The 20,766-nt window shown below is 48.7% G+C and overlaps 1 protein-coding gene across 1 annotated transcript in view; it reads right to left on the bottom strand.

The window, feature by feature from the left end:
* elovl7a (ELOVL fatty acid elongase 7a) overlaps positions 1–20,766 on the bottom strand; it is a 75,318-nt gene that overhangs the window by 9,846 nt on the left and 44,706 nt on the right. Inside the window, exons 2-5 of the mRNA XM_072496980.1 lie at positions 19,169–19,273; positions 12,098–12,288; positions 7,316–7,396; positions 5,953–6,009 (exon numbers count right to left, since the gene is read on the bottom strand). Of these exons, the coding sequence (XP_072353081.1) occupies positions 5,953–6,009; positions 7,316–7,396; positions 12,098–12,288; positions 19,169–19,232 (393 nt within the window). The 5' untranslated portion in view covers positions 19,233–19,273. The remainder of the gene's footprint in view (positions 1–5,952; positions 6,010–7,315; positions 7,397–12,097; positions 12,289–19,168; positions 19,274–20,766) is intronic.

Genomic DNA, 20,766 nt, shown 5'->3' with positions numbered 1-20,766 from the left:
TGTTCCGGTGCACAGAGGGAGAATTCAGAATGTCCAAATTACCCAACACTTCTTTCAGGGATTGTGGGAGGAAACTGGAGCACCCGGAGGAAACCCACGCAGACACGGGGAGAAGGTGCAGACTCCCCACAGACAGTGACCCAAGCCGGGAATCAAACTGGGACCCTGGAGCTGTGAAACAACAGTGCCAACCACTGTGCTACCATGCCGAAAGCCTTCATTTACTTTCGAAAGTGCAGTGCCCAGAATTGGACTCCAGTAAATGATAGTTTCAATAGATGGTGACAGGGAGAAAGTGCATTTTGAACATTTTAAACCCATGCAAAATGAAATTAAAGCAGAACCAACCAATGTGTTTTTTGTATGTTTTTGGGATGTTTGAATCCAATTTGGATGAAATCAAACTTTACCCCAAATCCAAGTTTTACCAGAAAGGTGACAATTGTATGTAGGATATAGAACTTCTTTCTGCAAGGTGACTGAACAATAAAGAAAATAAAATTCCCAGGGCTTAGGAAGGCAAGATTGCGATGCAGCTCAGGTAGGCTGAAGTTGCAGGCACATTTGGAAAAGATTCAGTTCTGCATTTCTTGAACCCCTTTTCTTTGATGAAAAATTGCAATTTGAAATAAGCAACAGCAAGAGGGGAACTTGCAGGATGACAATACCCATTATAAATCCTTTCTCTTGACGGCGTCCTGTGTGGGTACGAGTCTGGGGATGCTGGCAACGGTGCCGCTGCCGCTCCCTCCAAGGAGGTATTCCACGAGCCAGGTGGTGGTGGCGGCCCTCAAAATTTGCGGGCAGTGGAGGCGGCATAGGGGGGGGGGGGGGGAAGAGTTAGGGCCTCGGCGTGGACCCCATTACGGGGGAACCACCGGTTCACCCCAGGAAGAACAGGTGGCGGGTTTTCGGGGTAGCACAGGGCAGGCATACGAAAGTTGGGGGACCTGTTTGTGGACGGGAAGTTGGCGAGCTTGGGTGAGCTGTAGGAGAAGTACGGGCTCCCCCCGGGGAACACCTTCAGGTACTTACAGGTAAGGGCGTTTGCCAGACGGCAGGTGGTGGAATTCCCACGGCTACTGCCACACACAGTACAGGACAGGGTGCTCTCGGGGGGGGGGGGGGGGGGGAGTGGGGAAGATCTCGGAAACTTACCAGGTGATGCAGGAGGAGGAGGAGGAGGAGGCCTCGGTGGTGGAGTTGAAAGGTAAGTGGGAGGAGGAGTTGGGAGAGGAGATTGAAGAGGGGACATGGGCAGATGCCCTAGGGAGGGTGAAGTCTTCCCTTCATGCACGAGGCTCAGCCTCATACAGTTTAAGGTGCTGCACAGGGCACACATGACCGGGAGAAGGATGAGCAGGTTCTTTGGGGGGATGAGGACTGGTGTGTTAGGTGCTCAGGGAGCCCAGCAAATCACACCCATATATGTTCTGGGCATGCCCAGCGCTGGAGGAATTTTGGAAGGGCGTAGCAAGGACTGTGTCGAGGGTGGTAGGATCCAGGGACAAACCGGGCTGGGGGCTCGCAATATTTGGGGTGGCAGAGACGACGGGAGTGCAGGAGGCGAAAGAGGCCGGAATTCAGGTCTTTGCGTCCCTGGTAGCCCGGCGAAGGATTCTCCTTCAGTGGAAAGATACGAGGCCCCCAAGCGTGGAATCCTGGATCAGCGATATGGCAGGGTTCATTAAATTGGAGAGGGTGAAATTCGCCTTGAGAGGGTCGGTACAAGGGTTCTTTAGGCGGTGGCAACCGTTCTTAGACTTTCTGGCAGAACGATAGACATTGGTCAATGGCAGCAGCAGCTCGGGGGGTGGGGAGGGGGGGGGGGGGTTTACTTTATTTTTGTTTATGTTATTTACACTGGAAGGGTCTGAGGGGGTGTATACACCTGTTGTCTTAAGTCGGGGTGTTAGTGTTAATTTATTATTTAGGCACGGGGGGGGGGGGGTTGGGGGTTGCTTTTTTAGATTGTGTTTTGTACTTAACCCTGTTGGGTTCTTTTTTCTTTCTCATTTTGTTATTGATATTTCATGAAAACCTTTAATAAAAATTATTTTTAATTAAAAAAAAAAAAAAAAATCCTGTCTCTTGTGACTCATAGAAGAACAAAAGAACATAAGAATAATAATAAACTTTATTAGTGTCACAAGTAGGCTTACATTAACACTGCAATGAAGTTGCTGTGACAATCCCCTAGTCACCACACTCCGGCGCCTGTTCGAGTACACGGAGGGAAAAGTCAGGATGTCCAACTCACATAACAAGCAAGTCTTTCGGGATTTGTGGGAGGAAACCGGGGCGCCTGGAGGAAATCCATGCACACACATAAGGAGAACGTGCAAACTCCGCACAGACAGCGACCCAAGCCGGGAATCGAACCCAGGTCCTTGGCTCTGTGAAGCAACAGTGCTAACCACTGTTCTATCATGTCCCTCCAGCAGGAATAGACCATATGGTCTGTTGAACTTAATCCACAATGCAATATGATCATGGCTGATCTTGGCTTCAACTCCATTTTCTTTTTTAAAAATGAATTTAGAGTACCCAATTAATTTTTTCCAATTAAGGGGTAATTTAGCGTGGCCAATCCACCTACCCTGCACATCTTTGGGTTGTGGGGGTGAAACCCACGCAGACATGGGGAGAATGTGCAAACTCCACATGGACAGTGACCCAGAGCCAGGATCGAACCTGGGACCTTGGCGCCATGAGGCAGCAGGGCTAACCCACTGCGCCACCGTGCTGCCCCTTCAACTCCATTTTCATGCCCAGTCCCCAGATCCCTCAATTCTCAGAGACACCAAAAACCTGTCCAGCTGTAAATGTATTAAGCAGTGGAGCATCCACCAGCAATCCACACTTTGTGCCAAGTAATTCCTCCTCATCTCAGTCCTAAATGATTGGCCCCTTATCCAGAGACTGTGCCCCCAGTGGTTGCCCCCAGTGGTTAGATTCCCCAACCAGTGGGAACAAATTCTGTGTTTACTTTATCAAGCCCCTTCAGAATTTTGCAGGTTTCAATGAAATCGCCTCTCATTCTTCTAAATTCCAGAGAATACAAACCCAATTGACTTTTCTCATTGGTCAACCCCCTCATCCCTGGGACCAATCTGGTGAGCCTCCAATGCTAGCATAATCCTTCTGTAGAGATTAAAACTGCAATCAGTATTCCAGATGTAGTCTCACAAAAACTCTGCACAGTTGTAACAAGACTTCTTTATTCCTGTACTCCAATCTCCTTACAATAGAAGCCAATATGCAGATCGACCTGCATGACGCTGGTGTAGAAACATAATCCACCTTTTCAAATGGTAAATCCAAAGAATCAATGCTCCCCCATTAGCAAACTGAAAAGTTTGAAGTCAATAGTTTCAGGCGGGTCAAACTTGCACCTGGAGTCCCAACCCACCATACTGCTGTCAAGAGAACTGGGCTCGAGGGATTTCAGATCAAGGTACCCTCACCCTCAAAAGCAAATCAAGTATTGATTAAATATCAGATTTTAAAAATAAAAACACAAGTGGGTTTGTAAAAGTGTAAACAACATTAAGGAACTAGTCAGGACTCACTGGGAATAGGTTGAAAGGGGGAGAGAGAAGAAAAAGAATGCTTACTATGAACTGGCAGCATTAAAAGGCAGGATCTCTATAAAAGGGAGCTGGTTGAGCTACTGTTTGCACTCTCGAAGGTGTAGCACATGCTCAAGAGCTTAGCTTAAAGATGCTGACTACTAAACGGTAACTTTTCGATAAGGACTGCTTTAAAAAAAAAAAATCAGACACTTTTATTAATTGGAAAGAATTTGCACTGAATCAGAATGTATTTTATAAAAAGTAAAAATCCAACAATTTCCAGGGAAGCACGCTTCTTGGGACCTTCACCCCTATTGATTTCCCATTTGATGTTGCCATGTGGTCTGTTGTGTCTGCACCAGCTCTTGAGCAATTCACCAAATGCCATTTCCCACCTTCTCATCCAATTTCCACTTGAATGCTCCAGTTGACCCTGCCACTCTTATGGCAATACATTCTGGATCTTAACCACTCAATGTTTCTCACGTCTCCATTGCTTAATTTGCCAATTGACTGAAATCTATGCCCCCCCCCCCCCCCCAACACCCACACCTATTTGCGATCCTTTCACAAGTAGAAACAGATTTTCACCATCTACTCTTCTGAGTCACGATTTTGAATACCTCCATCAAATCCCCCTCAACATTTTATTTTCCAATAAAAATAGTCCCAACATTTCTGATCCATGTAACTGTGCTCATCAGGGGCTGGTTTAGCACACTGGGCTAAATCGCTGGCTTTGAAAGCAGACCAAGGCAGGCCAGCAGCACGGTTCAATTCGCGTACCAGCCTCCCCGAACAGGCGCCGGAATGTGGCGACTAGGGGCTTTTCACATTAACTTCATTTGAAGCCTACTTGTGACAATAAGCGATTTTAATTTCATTTCATTTCATCCCTGGAACTATTCTAGAGCATCTTACCTGCACTCTCGCTAACTTCAGGCAACACAGTGGCATAGTGGTTAGGACTATTGCCTCACAGGGACCCAAGTTCGATTTTGACCGTGGATGACAGTTTGCACATTCTCCTCATGTCTGCATGGGTTTCCTCCAGGTTCTCCGGTTTCCTCCCACAGTCCAAAGATGTGCAGTTTAGGTGGATTAGCCATGGTAAATTGCCCCTCGTGTCCAAAGGTTAATTGGGGTTGCAGGGATAGGGTGGGGACTAGGCCTGAGTGAGGTGCTCTTTCAGAGGGTCGGTGCAGAATGGCCACTTTCTGCAGTGTAGGTTTCTACGGTACCTTTCCAGAACAATTACCCTACAGCTTAAGTTACAAGGTCCATGTAATTATGTGTCTTTTTGGATGAACATTCTAAAATAAAAAGATTGCCACCTGAGAGTGGAAGGGTAAGCTGTTCTTCTTCCTTGAATAATGCTACTACAAGCCAAGCACGGGCTTGAGTGCGAAACAAACGTCATCTTTGTCTACCTGGCACTTTGCCACAATAGCATGAAGGAGAACAGAAACTTAGTTCGACTGCGCAAGAACAATTGTATGACTTAACATCAAGACATGGCACGCTGGAGTTACGTGCAATTCTCTTGGGGCTTTTTATCTTTGATTCACATATTTAATTTTTATTTTACTAATGGAAAAAAACATCAATATTGCTTCTCATCAAAGTTAGATTGGCACCAATACAACATAGTTTAAGCACTTCAAGCATTTATACAATCCATTGAAGGATTTCCTTCAAAGGAGCTGAGGGTGGCTTGCTGGTCCAGTGGTTAGCACTGCTGCCCCACAGTCCCAGGGATCTGGGTTCGATTCCGGCCTTGGGCAAGTGTCTGTGTGGAGTTTGCACGTTCAGGGTGTCTGCGTGGGTTCCCTCCCGGTGCTCCAGTTTCCTCCCACAGTCCAAAGATGTGCATGTTAGGTGAATTGACCATGCTAAGTTGTCCCTTGGTATCCAAAGATATGCAGCTTATGTGGGGTTACGGGGATAGGGCAGGGGAGAGGGTCTAGGTATGGTGCTCTTTCAGAGGGTTGGTGCAGACTCGATGGACTCCAATGGCCTCCTTCTGCAAAGTAATGATTCTATGGATGTAATGTCAACATTTGTTCTTGTGTTTGTGGAACAGAGAAGGCAACAGGGCCTCTAAACGTTGACACTGGTTGTGGTTGAAAAAGTCCAAAATTGTGCACCACAAGGTACGAATAGAGGGGTCGTGTAAGCAAGATACAGTTCACAATTTTGATATACAACTTCCACTGAAAACTTTTAAAGACATTGTTCTTAAAGCACATCATGCTACAACTTAATAGCTACTTATTTGCATAAAATCTGATGTTTATTTCTACAAGATTTATAAAAAAACTAAGGTGCCAATTTCAAGGTACAAATAAAGCATCTAATCTGCTCCTATGATACTTACAGTGTCCGATAACTCGATAAACTTTGAGATGTAAAAAAGCCAGCACGTCCAGGCCATCTAGGACAAAGATAATGAAACATGAACATGCGGCCAACTACTTTCTTCCAGACAAAGGAAGTTGAATTTATACAGCATCTTTCACATGGTTGCGATGTCTAAAAAGGTGTTGCAACAAATAATTGAAGCATGGTCACAGTTATTGTACATAAATAGTCGACAAATATCTGTTTTGGTGCTCATGGTTAAGGGATAAATTTTACTGAAGGCAGCAGAACACCCTTGGTCTTGAAATAATGCCATGCAGTCATTTACATTACTTTATAGGACAGGTGGAGCCTCTATCCAATGTCTCAAAACATGAGACAAAGGACAGCACGGTGGCGCAGTGGGTTAGCACTGCTGCCTCATGGCGCTGAGGTCCCAGGTCCGATCCCGGCTCTGGGTCACTGTCCGTGTGGTGTTTGCACATTCTCCCAGTGTCTGTGTGGATTTCGCCCCCACAACCCAAAAAGATGTGCAGGTTAGGTGGATTGGCCACGCTAAATTGCCCCTTAATTGGAAAAAATTAATTGGGTACTCTAAATTTAAAAAAAAAAACATGAGACAAAAAGGAAAAAAAATGACAACTTGCACTATCTAAAGTAGAGATACAGAAAGTAATGCAGTGAATGTCGCTGCAACAGGTTTCAATTGAGATTTGTTTCGTTTCCAGAGGGGATAATTTGCCACCTAGAAATCCCCAACATTCAGCTTTTAAATTTGCCATCTCTAATTTGCTGAAATTTTTCCATTTTTAAAAAACTCACGTATACTGTGTTTTATTATTAGATCATAGGATATGAACATCACCTACAGATTTGACTATCCTTAATTGTCTTGAGAAAATGATGTTGGGCCACTTTTCGAAATGGTGTAGGCACAACCACATTGCTGTTGGGAAGGAACTTCCAGGATTTTGACCCAGTGACAAAAGAATAATGATGTTATTAGTTGAGTTGAAGCCCGACTTACAGGGGAGCTTGGGTGATACGGCTTTCCCATGTGCCTGTTACCCTTGTCCTAAGCGCCAGATATTTCCCCTTGCATATAGAGATTCTAGCTGCATGAGAATAAAAATTAAAATTTGTGGCGAGTTTCCTAATAAACTGAAATAATTAAAAAGTGGCAAGCCTGTACTTCCGCACTTTGTTCAGCCAGAACATTTAGTTTTTAACATAGCCGGTTGTTTTTCTGGCAGTCGGTTGTGAATCCACGTGCCTCTGCTCTTTCCCTACAACTTTCGGAACTGACCATGGTAGATTAAATCAGAAACCTTGATATGTTTGAAGCAGAACTGAAAAAGGGCAGCTGAATATTTACTTACCCTGAGGGCCTTTGGTGACCTGGAGTAATCCACAAGGTCACAGTGGAATGAATACCCAGTCGCCCAGCCAGACATAAGAAACTGGTAATTGGTAAAGCAACCAAAAAAGATAATTACTGCAAGATACCCATACTATCAGAGGGGTGTTAATATTTGCTTATACACCAAATGTGCTGCTAACTCAATTTGGTTGCAAAATTTCTTTTCAACACCTGCACAACCTTGTCATACAAAATACCAATTTTATATCAGAGCCCAGTCTAGATTTGAGTCCAGGATCAGAGTTATTCATACTCCAATCCCAATGTCACCTGCAGAATCAAAAACCTACACCCAAAGGATGAGGTCAAATATAATATAAATTCAAAATGATAGCCAAGAATCAAACCTAAACCAGTACCAGAATAAATGCACAAAACACTTGGGATATATACAAAAATAGATTTTAGTATTGCATTCACATTAAATCTCTTGTTGGCCCTTGCACCTGCAAGCAAGCAAATTCCAAACAAAGTGCTTGAAGTTTATAGGACAGCTAGGAATGATTTATGCGCGAGAGGGGCGGGCGCGCGAGAGAGAGAGAGAGAGAGAGAGAGAGAGAGTGGGGCGGGCGCGCGAGAGAGAGAGAGAGAGAGAGAGAGAGAGGGCGGGCGCGCGAGAGAGGCGAGAGAGAGAGAGACGGGCGAGAGAGACGGGCGAGAGAGAGAGACGGGCGAGAGAGAGAGAGACGGGCGAGAGAGAGAGAGAGACGGGCGAGAGAGAGAGAGACGGGCGAGAGAGAGAGAGAGAGAGAGAGACGGGCGAGAGAGAGAGAGAGAGACGGGCGAGAGAGAGAGAGAGAGACGGGCGAGAGAGAGAGAGAGAGACGGGCGAGAGAGAGAGAGAGAGACGGGCGAGAGAGAGAGAGAGAGACGGGCGAGAGAGAGAGACGGGCGAGAGAGAGAGAGAGAGACGGGCGAGAGAGAGAGAGAGAGACGGGCGAGAGAGAGAGAGAGAGACGGGCGAGAGAGAGAGAGAGAGACGGGCGAGAGAGAGAGAGAGAGAGACGGGCGAGACGGGAGGGAGGGAGACAGAGGCGCCAGAGGGAGGGAGGGAGACAGAGGCGCCAGAGGGAGGGAGGGAGACAGAGGCGCCAGAGGGAGGGAGGGAGACAGAGGCGCCAGAGGAGGGAGGGAGACAGAGGCGCCAGAGGGAGGGAGGGAGACAGAGGCGCCAGAGGGAGGGAGGGAGACAGAGGCGCCAGAGGGAGGGAGGGAGACAGAGGCGCCAGAGGGAGGGAGGGAGACAGAGGCGCCAGAGGGAGGGAGGGAGACAGAGGCGCCAGAGGGAGGGAGGGAGACAGAGGCGCCAGAGGGAGGGAGGGAGACAGAGGCGCCAGAGGGAGGGAGGGAGACAGAGGCGCCAGAGGGAGGGGAGGAGACAGAGGCGCCAGAGGGAGGGAGGGAGACAGAGGCGCCAGAGGGAGGGAGGGAGACAGAGGCGCCAGAGGGAGGGAGGGAGACAGAGGCGCCCAGAGGGAGGGAGGGAGACAGAGGCGCCAGAGGGAGGGAGGGAGACAGAGGCGCCAGAGGGAGGGAGGGAGACAGAGGCGCCAGAGGGAGGGAGGGAGACAGAGGCGCCAGAGGGAGGGAGGGAGACAGCGGCGTCCAGAGGGAGGGAGGGAGACAGAGGCGCCAGAGGGAGGGAGGGAGACAGAGGCGCCAGAGGGAGGGAGGGAGGACAGAGGCGCCAGAGGGAGGGAGGGAGACAGAGGCGCCAGAGGGAGGGGGAGACAGAGGCGCCAGAGGGAGGGAGGGAGACAGAGGCGCCAGAGAGGGAGGGAGGGAGACAGAGCGCCAGAGGGAGGGAGGGAGACAGAGGCGCCAGAGGGAGGGAGGGAGACAGAGGCGCCAGAGGGAGGGAGGGAGACAGAGGCGCCAGAGGGAGGGAGGGAGACAGAGGCGCCAGAGGGAGGAGGGGAGACAGAGGCGCCAGAGGGAGGGAGGGAGACAGAGGCGCCAGAGGGAGGGAGGGAGACAGAGGCGCCAGAGGGAGGGAGGGAGACAGAGGCGCCAGAGGGAGGGAGGGAGACAGAGGCGCCAGAGGGAGGGAGGGAGACAGAGGCGCCAGAGGGAGGGAGGGAGACAGAGGCGCCAGAGGGAGGGAGGGAGACAGAGGCGCCAGAGGGAGGGAGGGAGACAGAGGCGCCAGAGGGAGGGAGGGAGACAGAGGCGCCAGAGGGAGGGAGGGAGACAGAGGCGCCAGAGGGAGGGAGGGAGACAGAGGCGCCAGAGGGAGGGAGGGAGACAGAGGCGCCAGAGGGAGGGAGGGAGACAGAGGCGCCAGAGGGAGGGAGGGAGACAGAGGCGCCAGAGGGAGGGAGGGAGACAGAGGCGCCAGAGGGAGGGAGGGAGACAGAGGCGCCAGAGGGAGGGAGGAGACAGAGGCGCCAGAGGGAGGGAGGGAGACAGAGGCGCCAGAGGGAGGGAGGGAGACAGAGGCGCCAGAGGGAGGGAGGGAGACAGAGGCGCCAGAGGGAGGGAGGGAGACAGAGGCGCCAGAGGGAGGGAGGGAGACAGAGGCGCCAGAGGGAGGGAGGGAGACAGAGGCGCCAGAGGGAGGGAGGGAGACAGAGGCGCCAGAGGGAGGGAGGGAGACAGAGGCGCCAGAGGGAGGGAGGGAGACAGAGGCGCCAGAGGGAGGGAGGGAGACAGAGGCGCCAGAGGGAGGGAGGGAGACAGAGGCGCCAGAGGGAGGGAGGGAGACAGAGGCGCCAGAGGGAGGGAGGGAGACAGAGGCGCCAGAGGGAGGGAGGGAGACAGAGGCGCCAGAGGGAGGGAGGGAGACAGAGGCGCCAGAGGGAGGGAGGGAGACAGAGGCGCCAGAGGGAGGGAGGGAGACAGAGGCGCCAGAGGGAGGGAGGGAGACAGAGGCGCCAGAGGGAGGGAGGGAGACAGAGGCGCCAGAGGGAGGGAGGGAGACAGAGGCGCCAGAGGGAGGGAGGGAGACAGAGGCGCCAGAGGGAGGGAGGGAGACAGAGGCGCCAGAGAGAGGGAGAGGCGCCAGAGGAAGGGAGAGGCGCCAGAGGGAGACAGAGGCGCCAGAGGGGAGGGAAAGGCGCCAGAGGAAGGGAGAGGCGCCAGAGGAAGGGAGAGGCGCCAGAGGGAGGGAGAGGCGCCAGAGGGCGAGAGAGGCGCCAGAGGGCGAGAGAGGCGCCAGAGGGCGAGAGAGGCGCCAGAGGGGGAGAGAGGCGCCAGAGGGGGAGAGAGGCGCCAGAGGGGGAGAGAGGCGCCAGAGGGGGAGAGAGGCGCCAGAGGGGGAGAGAGGCGCCAGAGAGAGGGAGAAAGGCGCCAGAGAGAGAGACCGAGGCGCCAGAGAGAGAGACCGAGGCGCCAGAGAGAGAGACCGAGGCGCCAGAGAGAGAGACCGAGGCGCCAGAGAGAGAGACCGAGGCGCGAGAGAGAGAGACCGAGGCGCGAGAGAGAGAGACCGAGGCGCGAGAGAGAGAGACCGAGGCGCGAGAGAGAGAGACCGAGGCGCGAGAGAGAGAGACCGAGGCGCGAGAGAGAGAGACCGAGGCGCGAGAGAGAGAGACCGAGGCGCGAGAGAGAGAGACCGAGGCGCGAGAGACCGAGGCGCGAGAGAGAGAGACCGAGGCGCGAGAGAGAGAGACCGAGGCGCGAGAGAGAGAGACCGAGGCGCGAGAGAGAGAGACCGAGGCGCGAGAGAGAGAGACCGAGGCGCGAGAGAGAGAGACCGAGGCGCGAGAGAGAGAGACCGAGGCGCGAGAGAGAGAGACCGAGGCGCGAGAGAGAGAGACCGAGGCGCGAGAGAGAGAGACCGAGGCGCGAGAGAGAGAGAGTCCCAGGCGCGAGAGAGAGAGACCGAGGCGCGAGAGAGAGAGAGTCCCAGGCGCGAGAGAGAGAGACCGAGGCGCGAGAGAGAGAGAGTCCGAGGCGCGAGAGAGAGAGACCGAGGCGCGAGAGAGAGAGACCGAGGCGCGAGAGAGAGAGACCGAGGCGCGAGAGAGAGAGACCGAGGCGCGAGAGAGAGAGACCGAGGCGCGAGAGAGAGAGACCGAGGCGCGAGAGAGAGAGACCGAGGCGCGAGAGAGAGAGACCGAGGCGCGAGAGAGAGAGACCGAGGCGCGAGAGAGAGAGACCGAGGCGCGAGAGAGAGAGACCAAGGCGCGAGAGAGAGAGAGGCGCGAGAGGCAAGAGAGAGAGAGAGAGAGAGAGAGAGAGAGAGGCAAGAGAGTGAGAGGGACGAAAAGACAGAGGGTAGCAGAATATATCCATAAGTCTGGCTCACTCCCAGGCTCAGGATTCTCATCTCGCCCTAACGGGCGCAAACTGTCATGGACTCTCTTGGGCTCTTGGGGGGGGCGAGGGTCAGTGAGTGAGCATCCGAGACTCGGTCACACACACTCATCGTATTACACCTGCCCTTCAACACGATCCTGGAATTGTAGGTGTTTTTTGCACCTATGAGCCAACAGTACTAGGGCTCAATTTAGTTGAAAATGGTGTGATAACTCACTGCACACCAAGGAGACTCAAAAGTAAAAATGTTGTACCATGGAGAAAAGCAAGAATGGGAAATAGTTTGCTGTGAAAGTGGACAAAATGAAAAAGCAGAGCAATGTGCAATGTACGCTCACAGAAGAAAACATGAACTTGCAGTTTAATCCTTTCAGACGAGCGACTAACAGCTTTACCGTGCTAAGTCAACACAATGAATTTCATCAATAATAAACTAAACGATGGGAGTTTTACAAAAGTATGTTGAATAGAAAATACTCACTTCATAACACATATACAGTGACAAGATCACCATGGAAAAATTGTACATAATCATTATTTGCTTCAACTTCAGCGGCTTCCTGTTCTCCATTAGTTTTGGTCCAAAAAAGGTTACAAAGTAGATGTAGACTCCAAGGATAATGGTTTGTGGGAGTGGAGAAGACATTAGTGGCCAGTCTTCAACTCTGGGATCTACAAAAAGAATATATAGTTGTGCTCATCTTAATTTGCTCCAATTTCATAATTTATATTATTCCTTAAATGAATGACTAAAACTGGCCCAGTGCGAGCGCAAAATGTTTCGGCTTTCTCTTGGTATAGCAGCCTCATATGGTGGTTGAAGAAAGGAATGCAGGGTTTGATAGGCCTGGCCGAGGTTGTTGCGGTGGAGCTGACCTCAAGGTGCGCTTGCACTGTGGTTGACTCCGCGATGGGTGGGGGGTTCAGAGAGGGCCAAAAGCAGGGCCTTCCATGTTGGATCACCGGCTAATCATAAAGTGATGTCGGGCAAGGCGACCAATCCTCGATGAAGAAAATAACCAGAGAGAAGCGGTTGCTGTTCCTCTGCTTTTTGGGAGCCTTTGTCTGTTATGTTTACTACAGGATACGACCAGGAAAAACTATACAATAAGACAAATTTGTGCCTTTTCATCCGCTCCATAATATCAAATATAAATCTGTTGTTTTTTTAAATGCCCTGTACGGCCTGATGCAAGTTACCTCACGTACAAGGTTAATTTTAGTTGTGGAGCACTTCATTTCAAATATCTGCTCAGCAGTGCAGTCTCAATCTACCTACAGGTGGCCAAGGAGAACTCAGTTCACATTAAGATCATGTATATTGTTGACAGAGTGTTGCATTTAGGAATCATCAATTGACAAAAGAGAAATGTTTCAATCTAATAGTGACAGTAAAACTTTATGTTGTCAGTATCGCCCACTTAAGTGCCCAAAATAATCTTTGTAAAGTGTGCAGTAATTATCTAATATTAAATATATTGCTATTGTTTGGCACTCAGCAGGAATATGCGAGGCAGAGGGGACCGTTTAAAAGGTCGCTGCCTGGGTGAGGTAAGTACTGATTAACCTACTTACCTTGCAGGTCAGCTGTTTAGTTCGGGAGTGAGAGCTGGGACCTTAGAATCAGCGCGGGAATTTGAAAAAGCGCGGGAGCTGCGAGGCAGAGGGGACCGTTTAAAAGGTCGCTGCCTGGGTGAGGTAAGTACTGATTAACTTACTTACCTTGCAGGCCAAGTCGATTTCAGCAGGAACGGAGCAGGCTAGTCCATTTCAGCGGGGGCAGTGCGGAAGTGATTTCTGGGAGGTAAGTCTCTCCTTCAAATTTTTTTTTTTTTTTTAATTTTAGTGCTTAAGGTGGGAACAGGAAGTCGACCCGCAGACTTCTGGGAAGACCCTCACCAATAAATTCTGGTGGAGAGGAAACCCGAGACACTACACGTGTAGTGTCTCCCACCCGCCCTCCTCCTCTAACCTAATAATAAAACCCATTGGTGTGAGGTAAGTACCATATTTTATTATTGTTATTAATATTTTTTTTTTATTATAAAAAATTTAATTTAGTTGTTATCCAGATCTTGGTAGAAAGTTAGAGGGATGGCAGGGAAGGGAGTGCAATGTTCCTCCTGCAGGATGTTTGAGGTGAGGGATGCCGTTAGTGTCCCTGCTGATTTTACCTGCAGGAAGTGCTGCCATCTCCAGCTCCTCCAAGACCGAGTTAGGGAACTGGAGCTGGAGTTGGAAGAACTTCGGATCATTCGGGAGGCGGAGGGGGTCATAGATAGCAGCTTCAGGGAATTAGTTACACCAAAGATTGTAGATAGATGGGTAACTGTAAGAGGGACTGGGAAAAAACAGTCAGTGCAGGGATCCCCTGCGGTCGTTCCCCTGAGAAACAAGTATACCGCTTTGGATACTTGTTGGGGGGGGGGGGGGGGGGACACGGACCTTACCAGGGGTAAGCCATGGGGTACGGGCCTCTGGCACGGAGTCTGTCCCTGTTGCTCAGAAGGGAAGGGGGGAGGAGCAGAGCATTAGTAATTGGGGACTCGATAGTCAGGGGCACAGATAGGAGATAGGAGATTTTGTGGGAGCGTGAGAGACTCACGTTTGGTATGTTGCCTCCCAGGTGCAAGGGTACGTGATGTCTCGGATCGTGTTTTCCGGGTCCTTAAGGGGGAGGGGGAGCAGCCCCAAGTCGTGGTCCACATTGGCACTAACGACATAGGTAGGAAAGGGGATAAGGATGTCAGGCAGGCTTTCAGGGAGCTAGGATGGAAGCTCAGAGCTAGAACAAACAGAGTTGTTATCTCTGGGTTGTTGCCCGTGCCACGTGATAGTGAGATGAGGAATAGGGAGAGAGAGCAATTAAACACGTGGCTACAGGGATGGTGCAGGCGGGAGGGATTCAGATTTCTGGATAACTGGGGCTCTTTCTGGGGAAGGTGGGACCTCTACAGACAGGATGGTCTACATCTGAACCTGCGGGGCACAAATATCCTGGGGGGGAGATTTGTTAGTGCTCTTTGGGGGGGGTTTAAACTAATGCAGCAGGGGCATGGGAACCTGGATTGTAGTTTTAGGGTAAGGGAGAATGAGAGTATAGAGGTCAGGAGCTCAGATTTGACGTCGCAGGAGGGGGCCAGTGTTCAGGTAGGTGGTTTGAAGTGTGTCTACTTCAATGCCAGGAGTATACAAAATAAGGTAGGGGAACTGGCAGCATGGGTTGGTACCTGGGACTTCGATGTTGTGGCCATTTCGGAGACATGGATAGAGCAGGGACAGGAATGGATGTTGCAGGTTCCGGGGTTTAGGTGTTTTAGTAAGCTCAGAGAAGGAGGCAAAAGAGGGGGAGGTGTGGCGCTGCTAGTCAAGAGCAGTATTACGGTGGCGGAGAGGATGCTAGATGGGGACTCATCTTCCGAGGTAGTATGGGCTGAGGTTAGAAACATGAAAGGAGAGGTCACACTGTTGGGAGTCTTCTATCAGCCTCCAAATAGTTCTAGGGATGTAGAGAAAAGGATGGCGAGGATGATCCTGGATAAGAGCGAAAGTAACAGGGTAGTTATTATATGGGAGACTTTAACTTTCCAAATATTGACTGGAAAAGATATAGTTCGAGTACATTAGATGGGTCGTTTTTTGTACAGTGTGTGCAGGAGGGTTTCCTGACACAATATGTTGACAGGCCAACAAGAGGAGAGGCATCATTGGATTTGGTTTTGGGTAATGAACCAGGCCAGGTGTTGGATTTGGAGGTAGGTGAGCACTTTGGGGACAGTGACCACAATTCGGTGACGTTTACGTTGAGGATAGAAAGGGATAAGTATACACCGCAGGGCAAGAGTTATAGCTGGGGGAAGGGAAATTACGATGCCATTAGACGTGACTTGGGGGGGATAAGGTGGAGAAGTAGGCTGCAAGCGTTGGACACACTGGATAAGTGGAGCTTGTTCAAGGATCAGCTACTGCGTGTTCTTGATAAGTATGTACCGGTCAGGCAGGGAGGAAGGTGCCGAGCGAGGGAACCGTGGTTTACCAAAGAAGTGGAATCTCTTGTTAAGAGGAAGAAGGAGGCCTATGTGAAGATAAGGTGTGAAGTTTCAGTTTGGGCGATGGATAGTTACAAGGTAGCGAGGAAGGATCTAAAGAGAGAGCTAAGACGAGCAAGGAGGGGACATGAGAAGTATTTGGCAGGAAGGATCAAGGAAAACCCAAAAGCTTTCTATAGGTATGTCAGGAATAAGCGAATGACTAGGGAAAGAGTAGGACCAGTCAAGGACAGGGATGGGAAGTTGTGTGTAGATTCTGAAGAGATAGGCGAGATACTAAATGAATATTTTTCGTCAGTATTCACTCAGGAAAAAGATAATGTTGTGGAGGAGAATGCTGAGCTCCAGGTAAATAGATTAGATGGCATTGAGGTACGTAGGGAAGAGGTGTTGGCAATTCTGGACAGGCTAAAAATAGATAAGTCCCCGGGACCTGATGGGATTTATCCTAGGATTCTCTGGGAGGCCAGGGAAGAGATTGCTGGACCATTGGCTTTGATTTTTATGTCATCATTGGCTACAGGAATAGTGCCAGAGGACTGGAGGATAGCAAATGTGGTCCCTTTGTTCAAAAAGGGGAGCAGAGACAACCCCGGCAACTATAGACCGGTGAGCCTCACGTCTGTAGTGGGTAAAGTCTTGGAGGGGATTATAAGAGACAAGATTTATAATCATCTACATAGGAATAATATGATCAGGGATAGTCAGCATGGCTTTGTGAAGGGTAGGTCATGCCTCACAAACCTTATCGAGTTCTTTGAGAAGGTGACTGAACAGGTAGATGAGGGTAGAGCAGTTGATGTGGTGTATATGGATTTCAGCAAAGCGTTTGATAAGGTTCCCCACGGTAGGCTATTGCAGAAAATACGGAGGCTGGGGATTGAGGGTGATTTAGAGATGTGGATCAGAAATTGGCTAGCTGAAAGAAGACAAGAGGGTGGTGGTTGATGGGAAATGTTCAGAATGGAGTTCAGTCACAAGTGGAGTACCACAAGGATCTGTTCTGGGGCCGTTGCTGTTTGTCATTTTTATCAATGACCTAGAGGAAGGCGCAGAAGGGTGGGTGAGTAAATTTGCAGACGATACTAAAGTCGGTGGTGTTGTCGATAGTGTGGAAGGAAGTAGCAGGTTACAGAGGGATATAGATAAGCTGCAGAGCTGGGCTGAGAGGTGGCAAATGGAGTTTAATGTAGAAGTGTGAGGTGATTCACTTTGGAAGGAATAACAGGAATGTGGAATATTTGGCTAATGGAAAAGTTCTTGAAAGTGTGGATGAGCAGAGGGATCTAGGTGTTCATGTACATAGATCCCTGAAAGTTGCCACCCAGGTTGATAGGGTGGTGAAGAAGGCCTATGGAGTGTTGGCCTTTATTGGTAGAGGGATTGAGTTCCGGAGTCAGGAGGTCATGTTGCAGCTGTACAAAACTCTGGTACGGCCGCATTTGGAGTATTGCGTACAGTTCTGGTCACCGCATTATAGGAAGGACGTGGAGGCTTTGGAGCGGGTGCAGAGGAGATTTACCAGGATGTTGCCTGGTATGGAGGGAAAATCTTATGAGGAAAGGCTGACGGACTTGAGGTTGTTTTCGTTGGAGAGAAGAAGGTTAAGAGGAGACTTAATAGAGGCATACAAAATGATCAGGGGGTTGGATAGGGTGGACAGTGAGAGCCTTCTCCCGCGGATGGATATGGCTGGCACGAGGGGACATAACTTTAAACTGAGGGGTAATAGATATAGGACAGAGGTCAGAGGTAGGTTCTTTACGCAAAGAGTAGTGAGGCCGTGGAATGCCCTACCTACTACAGTAGTGAACTCGCCAACATTGAGGGCATTTAAAAGTTTATTGGATAAACATATGGATGATAATGGCATAGTGTAGGTTAGATGGCTTTTGTTTCGGTGCAACATCGTGGGCCGAAGGGCCTGTACTGCGCTGTATTGTTCTATGTTACAGTTACAAAGTAACACAAAAATTATGTAAATGTAAACCATATGTTGTTTAAGGGGAGCAAATAAATGCGTCTTGTTGAGCACTGTGAAACTAAATTCTCGCCTCGCAATTACAAGCATGTACCATGCATTACAATAAACTGATTTAGGTGTTTAGAATTGACATTTAAATTAGTAAATACAAGAAAGTTGGCTTTCATATAGTGGGCACCAGTTATATTATAGTGCAGCAATGTTTGTTCTGGTTGGTATTGATTGGTATATCTATATGTCTGATACCTATTCGCATTTTACCTGTAAATTATTGTTGCACTGGAGTACAACGGCCTTGAATTAAACTGAAGTTTAGTCAGAATGCGGATTTAAACTGAGCACACAGGATGAATAGCCATGCAATGAGGAAATACTGTTTGTAGCGGATTGCTGAATCTTTGGCCACTGCTGGTTAGCTACCACATTGTAGGGCAATTCAGCTGAAAAATATGGGTGTGCCGTGGAATTGTTTGTCTCATTGAAGTGTGCCCCGTTACTGAAAAAGGTTGGGAACCACTGTTCTAGAACACAGCCCAAATAATGAAATACCCCAAATAATGCAAGTCTGCTGACTCAGTTCCGATTCACAAAATTTGCAAATTGCAGTCATGACAAGGGGCTATTGTTGCCACCTACATAGTATTTCAGCATGAAGTCACCACCCTCAGAATGAAGTCACCACCCTCAGAAAATCTTGCAACTTAACTTTAACTTTTAATGAGCCCACCCTGTTCATACATGGAGTTTCATATTTTGCTTTAAAAAATACAAAGCTCAATAACGATTATTAGATCAATAGTAGGCAAGGTACCATTAGAGATTATGAAAAACTTTTATCCTGGAAAATTGCTTTATGTACGATCCAAAAGCAGGCAATGGCCATTTAGCCCTTCGAGCCTGCTCCACCATTTAATAAGAGCATGGTTGATCTGATAGTAACTTCAAATCTGCATCTCGCCTACCGCCGATGACGATAATTCTATGTACAATCTGGGTGGGCTCAGAGGGGAGCAATGCTACTTAGGTGGTCATTAACAACCCCTTGTCACAGCAGCAACTTGCAAAGCTTGTGAACCAGATCTGACAGCAGATTTATATTGTTTGGGGTGTTTCATTATTTGGGTTCTATTCTACAAGGACATGATCCTGGCACTGTCCCAGACTTGATCAGGTTTTCCTGTTCTCTTCAGGACTCCTTCCTCCTTGGAAATAAATCAGGTGAGTTGAGCATATACTAACTTCTGCATTCATTTCTTCAACCACCATGTGGCTCCAATAACTTGCAGGTAATTAAAGGACTTTCAAAAGCATAGACATGAGAAATTAGGGGCACTCAGCACTAGGTGGCCGAGACAAAAAAAGTAGGACACAGAGCAAGCGTGCCACAAACTCTCCAAATGCACTGCACCCCCCTCCACCAAACAGCAAACCCCACTCCTCCCTTGCCAGGTTCAAAGATAGCTCAATATCTAAAATATCATCTTTTTCCCAATTCTTGTCTGCACTGAAAAGCACTTACCTGCATCTTTAAGCCATTCATCATACAGGAGCACAGCTCTCGCTGTCAGTTCTTTGAAGGACATTTCCAGCAGCGTACAAAATTCTCCTCAGGAGTATTTCAGTCCTGCAAAATGTAAGTTACTTCCTAGTAAGCGGTTTCATCAAAGGATCTAATGTGATACCAGTTTTACATCAGAAGCACCACAAAGTATCTGGTATACCTTTTCTATTAACTAGGTACAAGCTGGCTTTATATGGTATAAGTATTTAGAAACCATTAAATCTGCAGTTTCAGAATAAACTGAATTCAGAAACAATGAGGGCATGAGCACAGAGAATGGAAGAAAGACAAAATAAACCAATAAATCAAGGTGAAGAGCTCAGTGCAGCATTTCCATAAAATAAGTTTGGAATAAAATTTCAGCAAGTCACATGCAATCCCCTTTAAAAGCAGTTTTAAGAATAAAACCAAACTGATCTAAACAAACAAATGTAAATAGAATTTTCATCTACTGCGCCAGTTTGATGCACAAATGGAAGGTGTCAATAGTTGCTTGCCCACCATAGAGTACAATGTGAAGCTTTGGGTGTCCCAAAGAACGGAAATGACCATAAAAAGAGGATAGATTTATCAGAATGATCCTCGGAGTGGGTAATGGTCCAAGACCATTGAATTATTGGTACTGTTTTACTAAAGCAGAGAAAGCTACACTTGATACTTTAAAATTATGACAGTTAGTGAATATTGGAAAAGATATTTCATCCAGGTGGCGATTCTGGTGAAGGGATTTTGAAAGAGATTAATGGCATCTTCTGTTAAGAGTGTGGAATTCAGTCCTCAGCATAGAGAGAGCATGCAATTTAAAATAGGGACGGGAAGCTATTAATGTTAAATAGGGAAGAGGTTAAATGCAAGTGGGTTGAAGTATATGGAATGTTTTGTCACAGGTCAGAGATCATGGCATCTTTTGCTAGGAAGAGGTGGCAAACATTTAAAGCATGTAAAATGCAGGGAGGTGGGGAAGAGCCAGCAGGGCAGTGAGAATAATTAGATAAAGATTCAGTAGGTCCAAAGTTCCAATCAAAAAATAAATTCCTCTAATTTGTTGTGTGAACACGATGCATGGCAGATATACTGAACCAGTTTACTCAAGTATGCTGGAAAACCTGTTCTAATTCGAGTCAGCCTACTTTAAAATACTTCACATTCCACATACCTGCCTTTTTTCAAAACTTGTGGGTGTTGCACAAGGACCGTTTAAACTGAGGCAATCAGGACTCTGATTGAAGGAAAAATTTGAACACCCCACATCAATCCTAAAAAGACAAGGGCAGCACGGTGGCACAGTGGTTAGCATTGCTGCCTACGGCGCTGAGGACCCGGGTTCGAACCATGGCCCATTGTCCGTGTGGAGTTTGCACATTCTCCCCGTGTCTGCGTGGATTTCGCCCCCACAAACCCAAAGATGTGCAGGTTAGGTGGATTGGCCCACGCTAAATTGCCCCATAATTGGAAAAAAAAATAATTGGGTACTCTAAAATTTAAAAAAAAATCCTAAAAAGACAGGACATAAAAGGTCGGGTTGCCATGGGAAACTCCTCAGCATATTTTTGTCA

The sequence above is a fragment of the Scyliorhinus torazame genome, chromosome 3, assembly GCF_047496885.1.
Source record: "Scyliorhinus torazame isolate Kashiwa2021f chromosome 3, sScyTor2.1, whole genome shotgun sequence".
Classification (NCBI taxonomy): Eukaryota; Metazoa; Chordata; class Chondrichthyes; order Carcharhiniformes; family Scyliorhinidae; genus Scyliorhinus; species Scyliorhinus torazame.
This window is presented reverse-complemented; position numbering and strand designations above follow the sequence as displayed.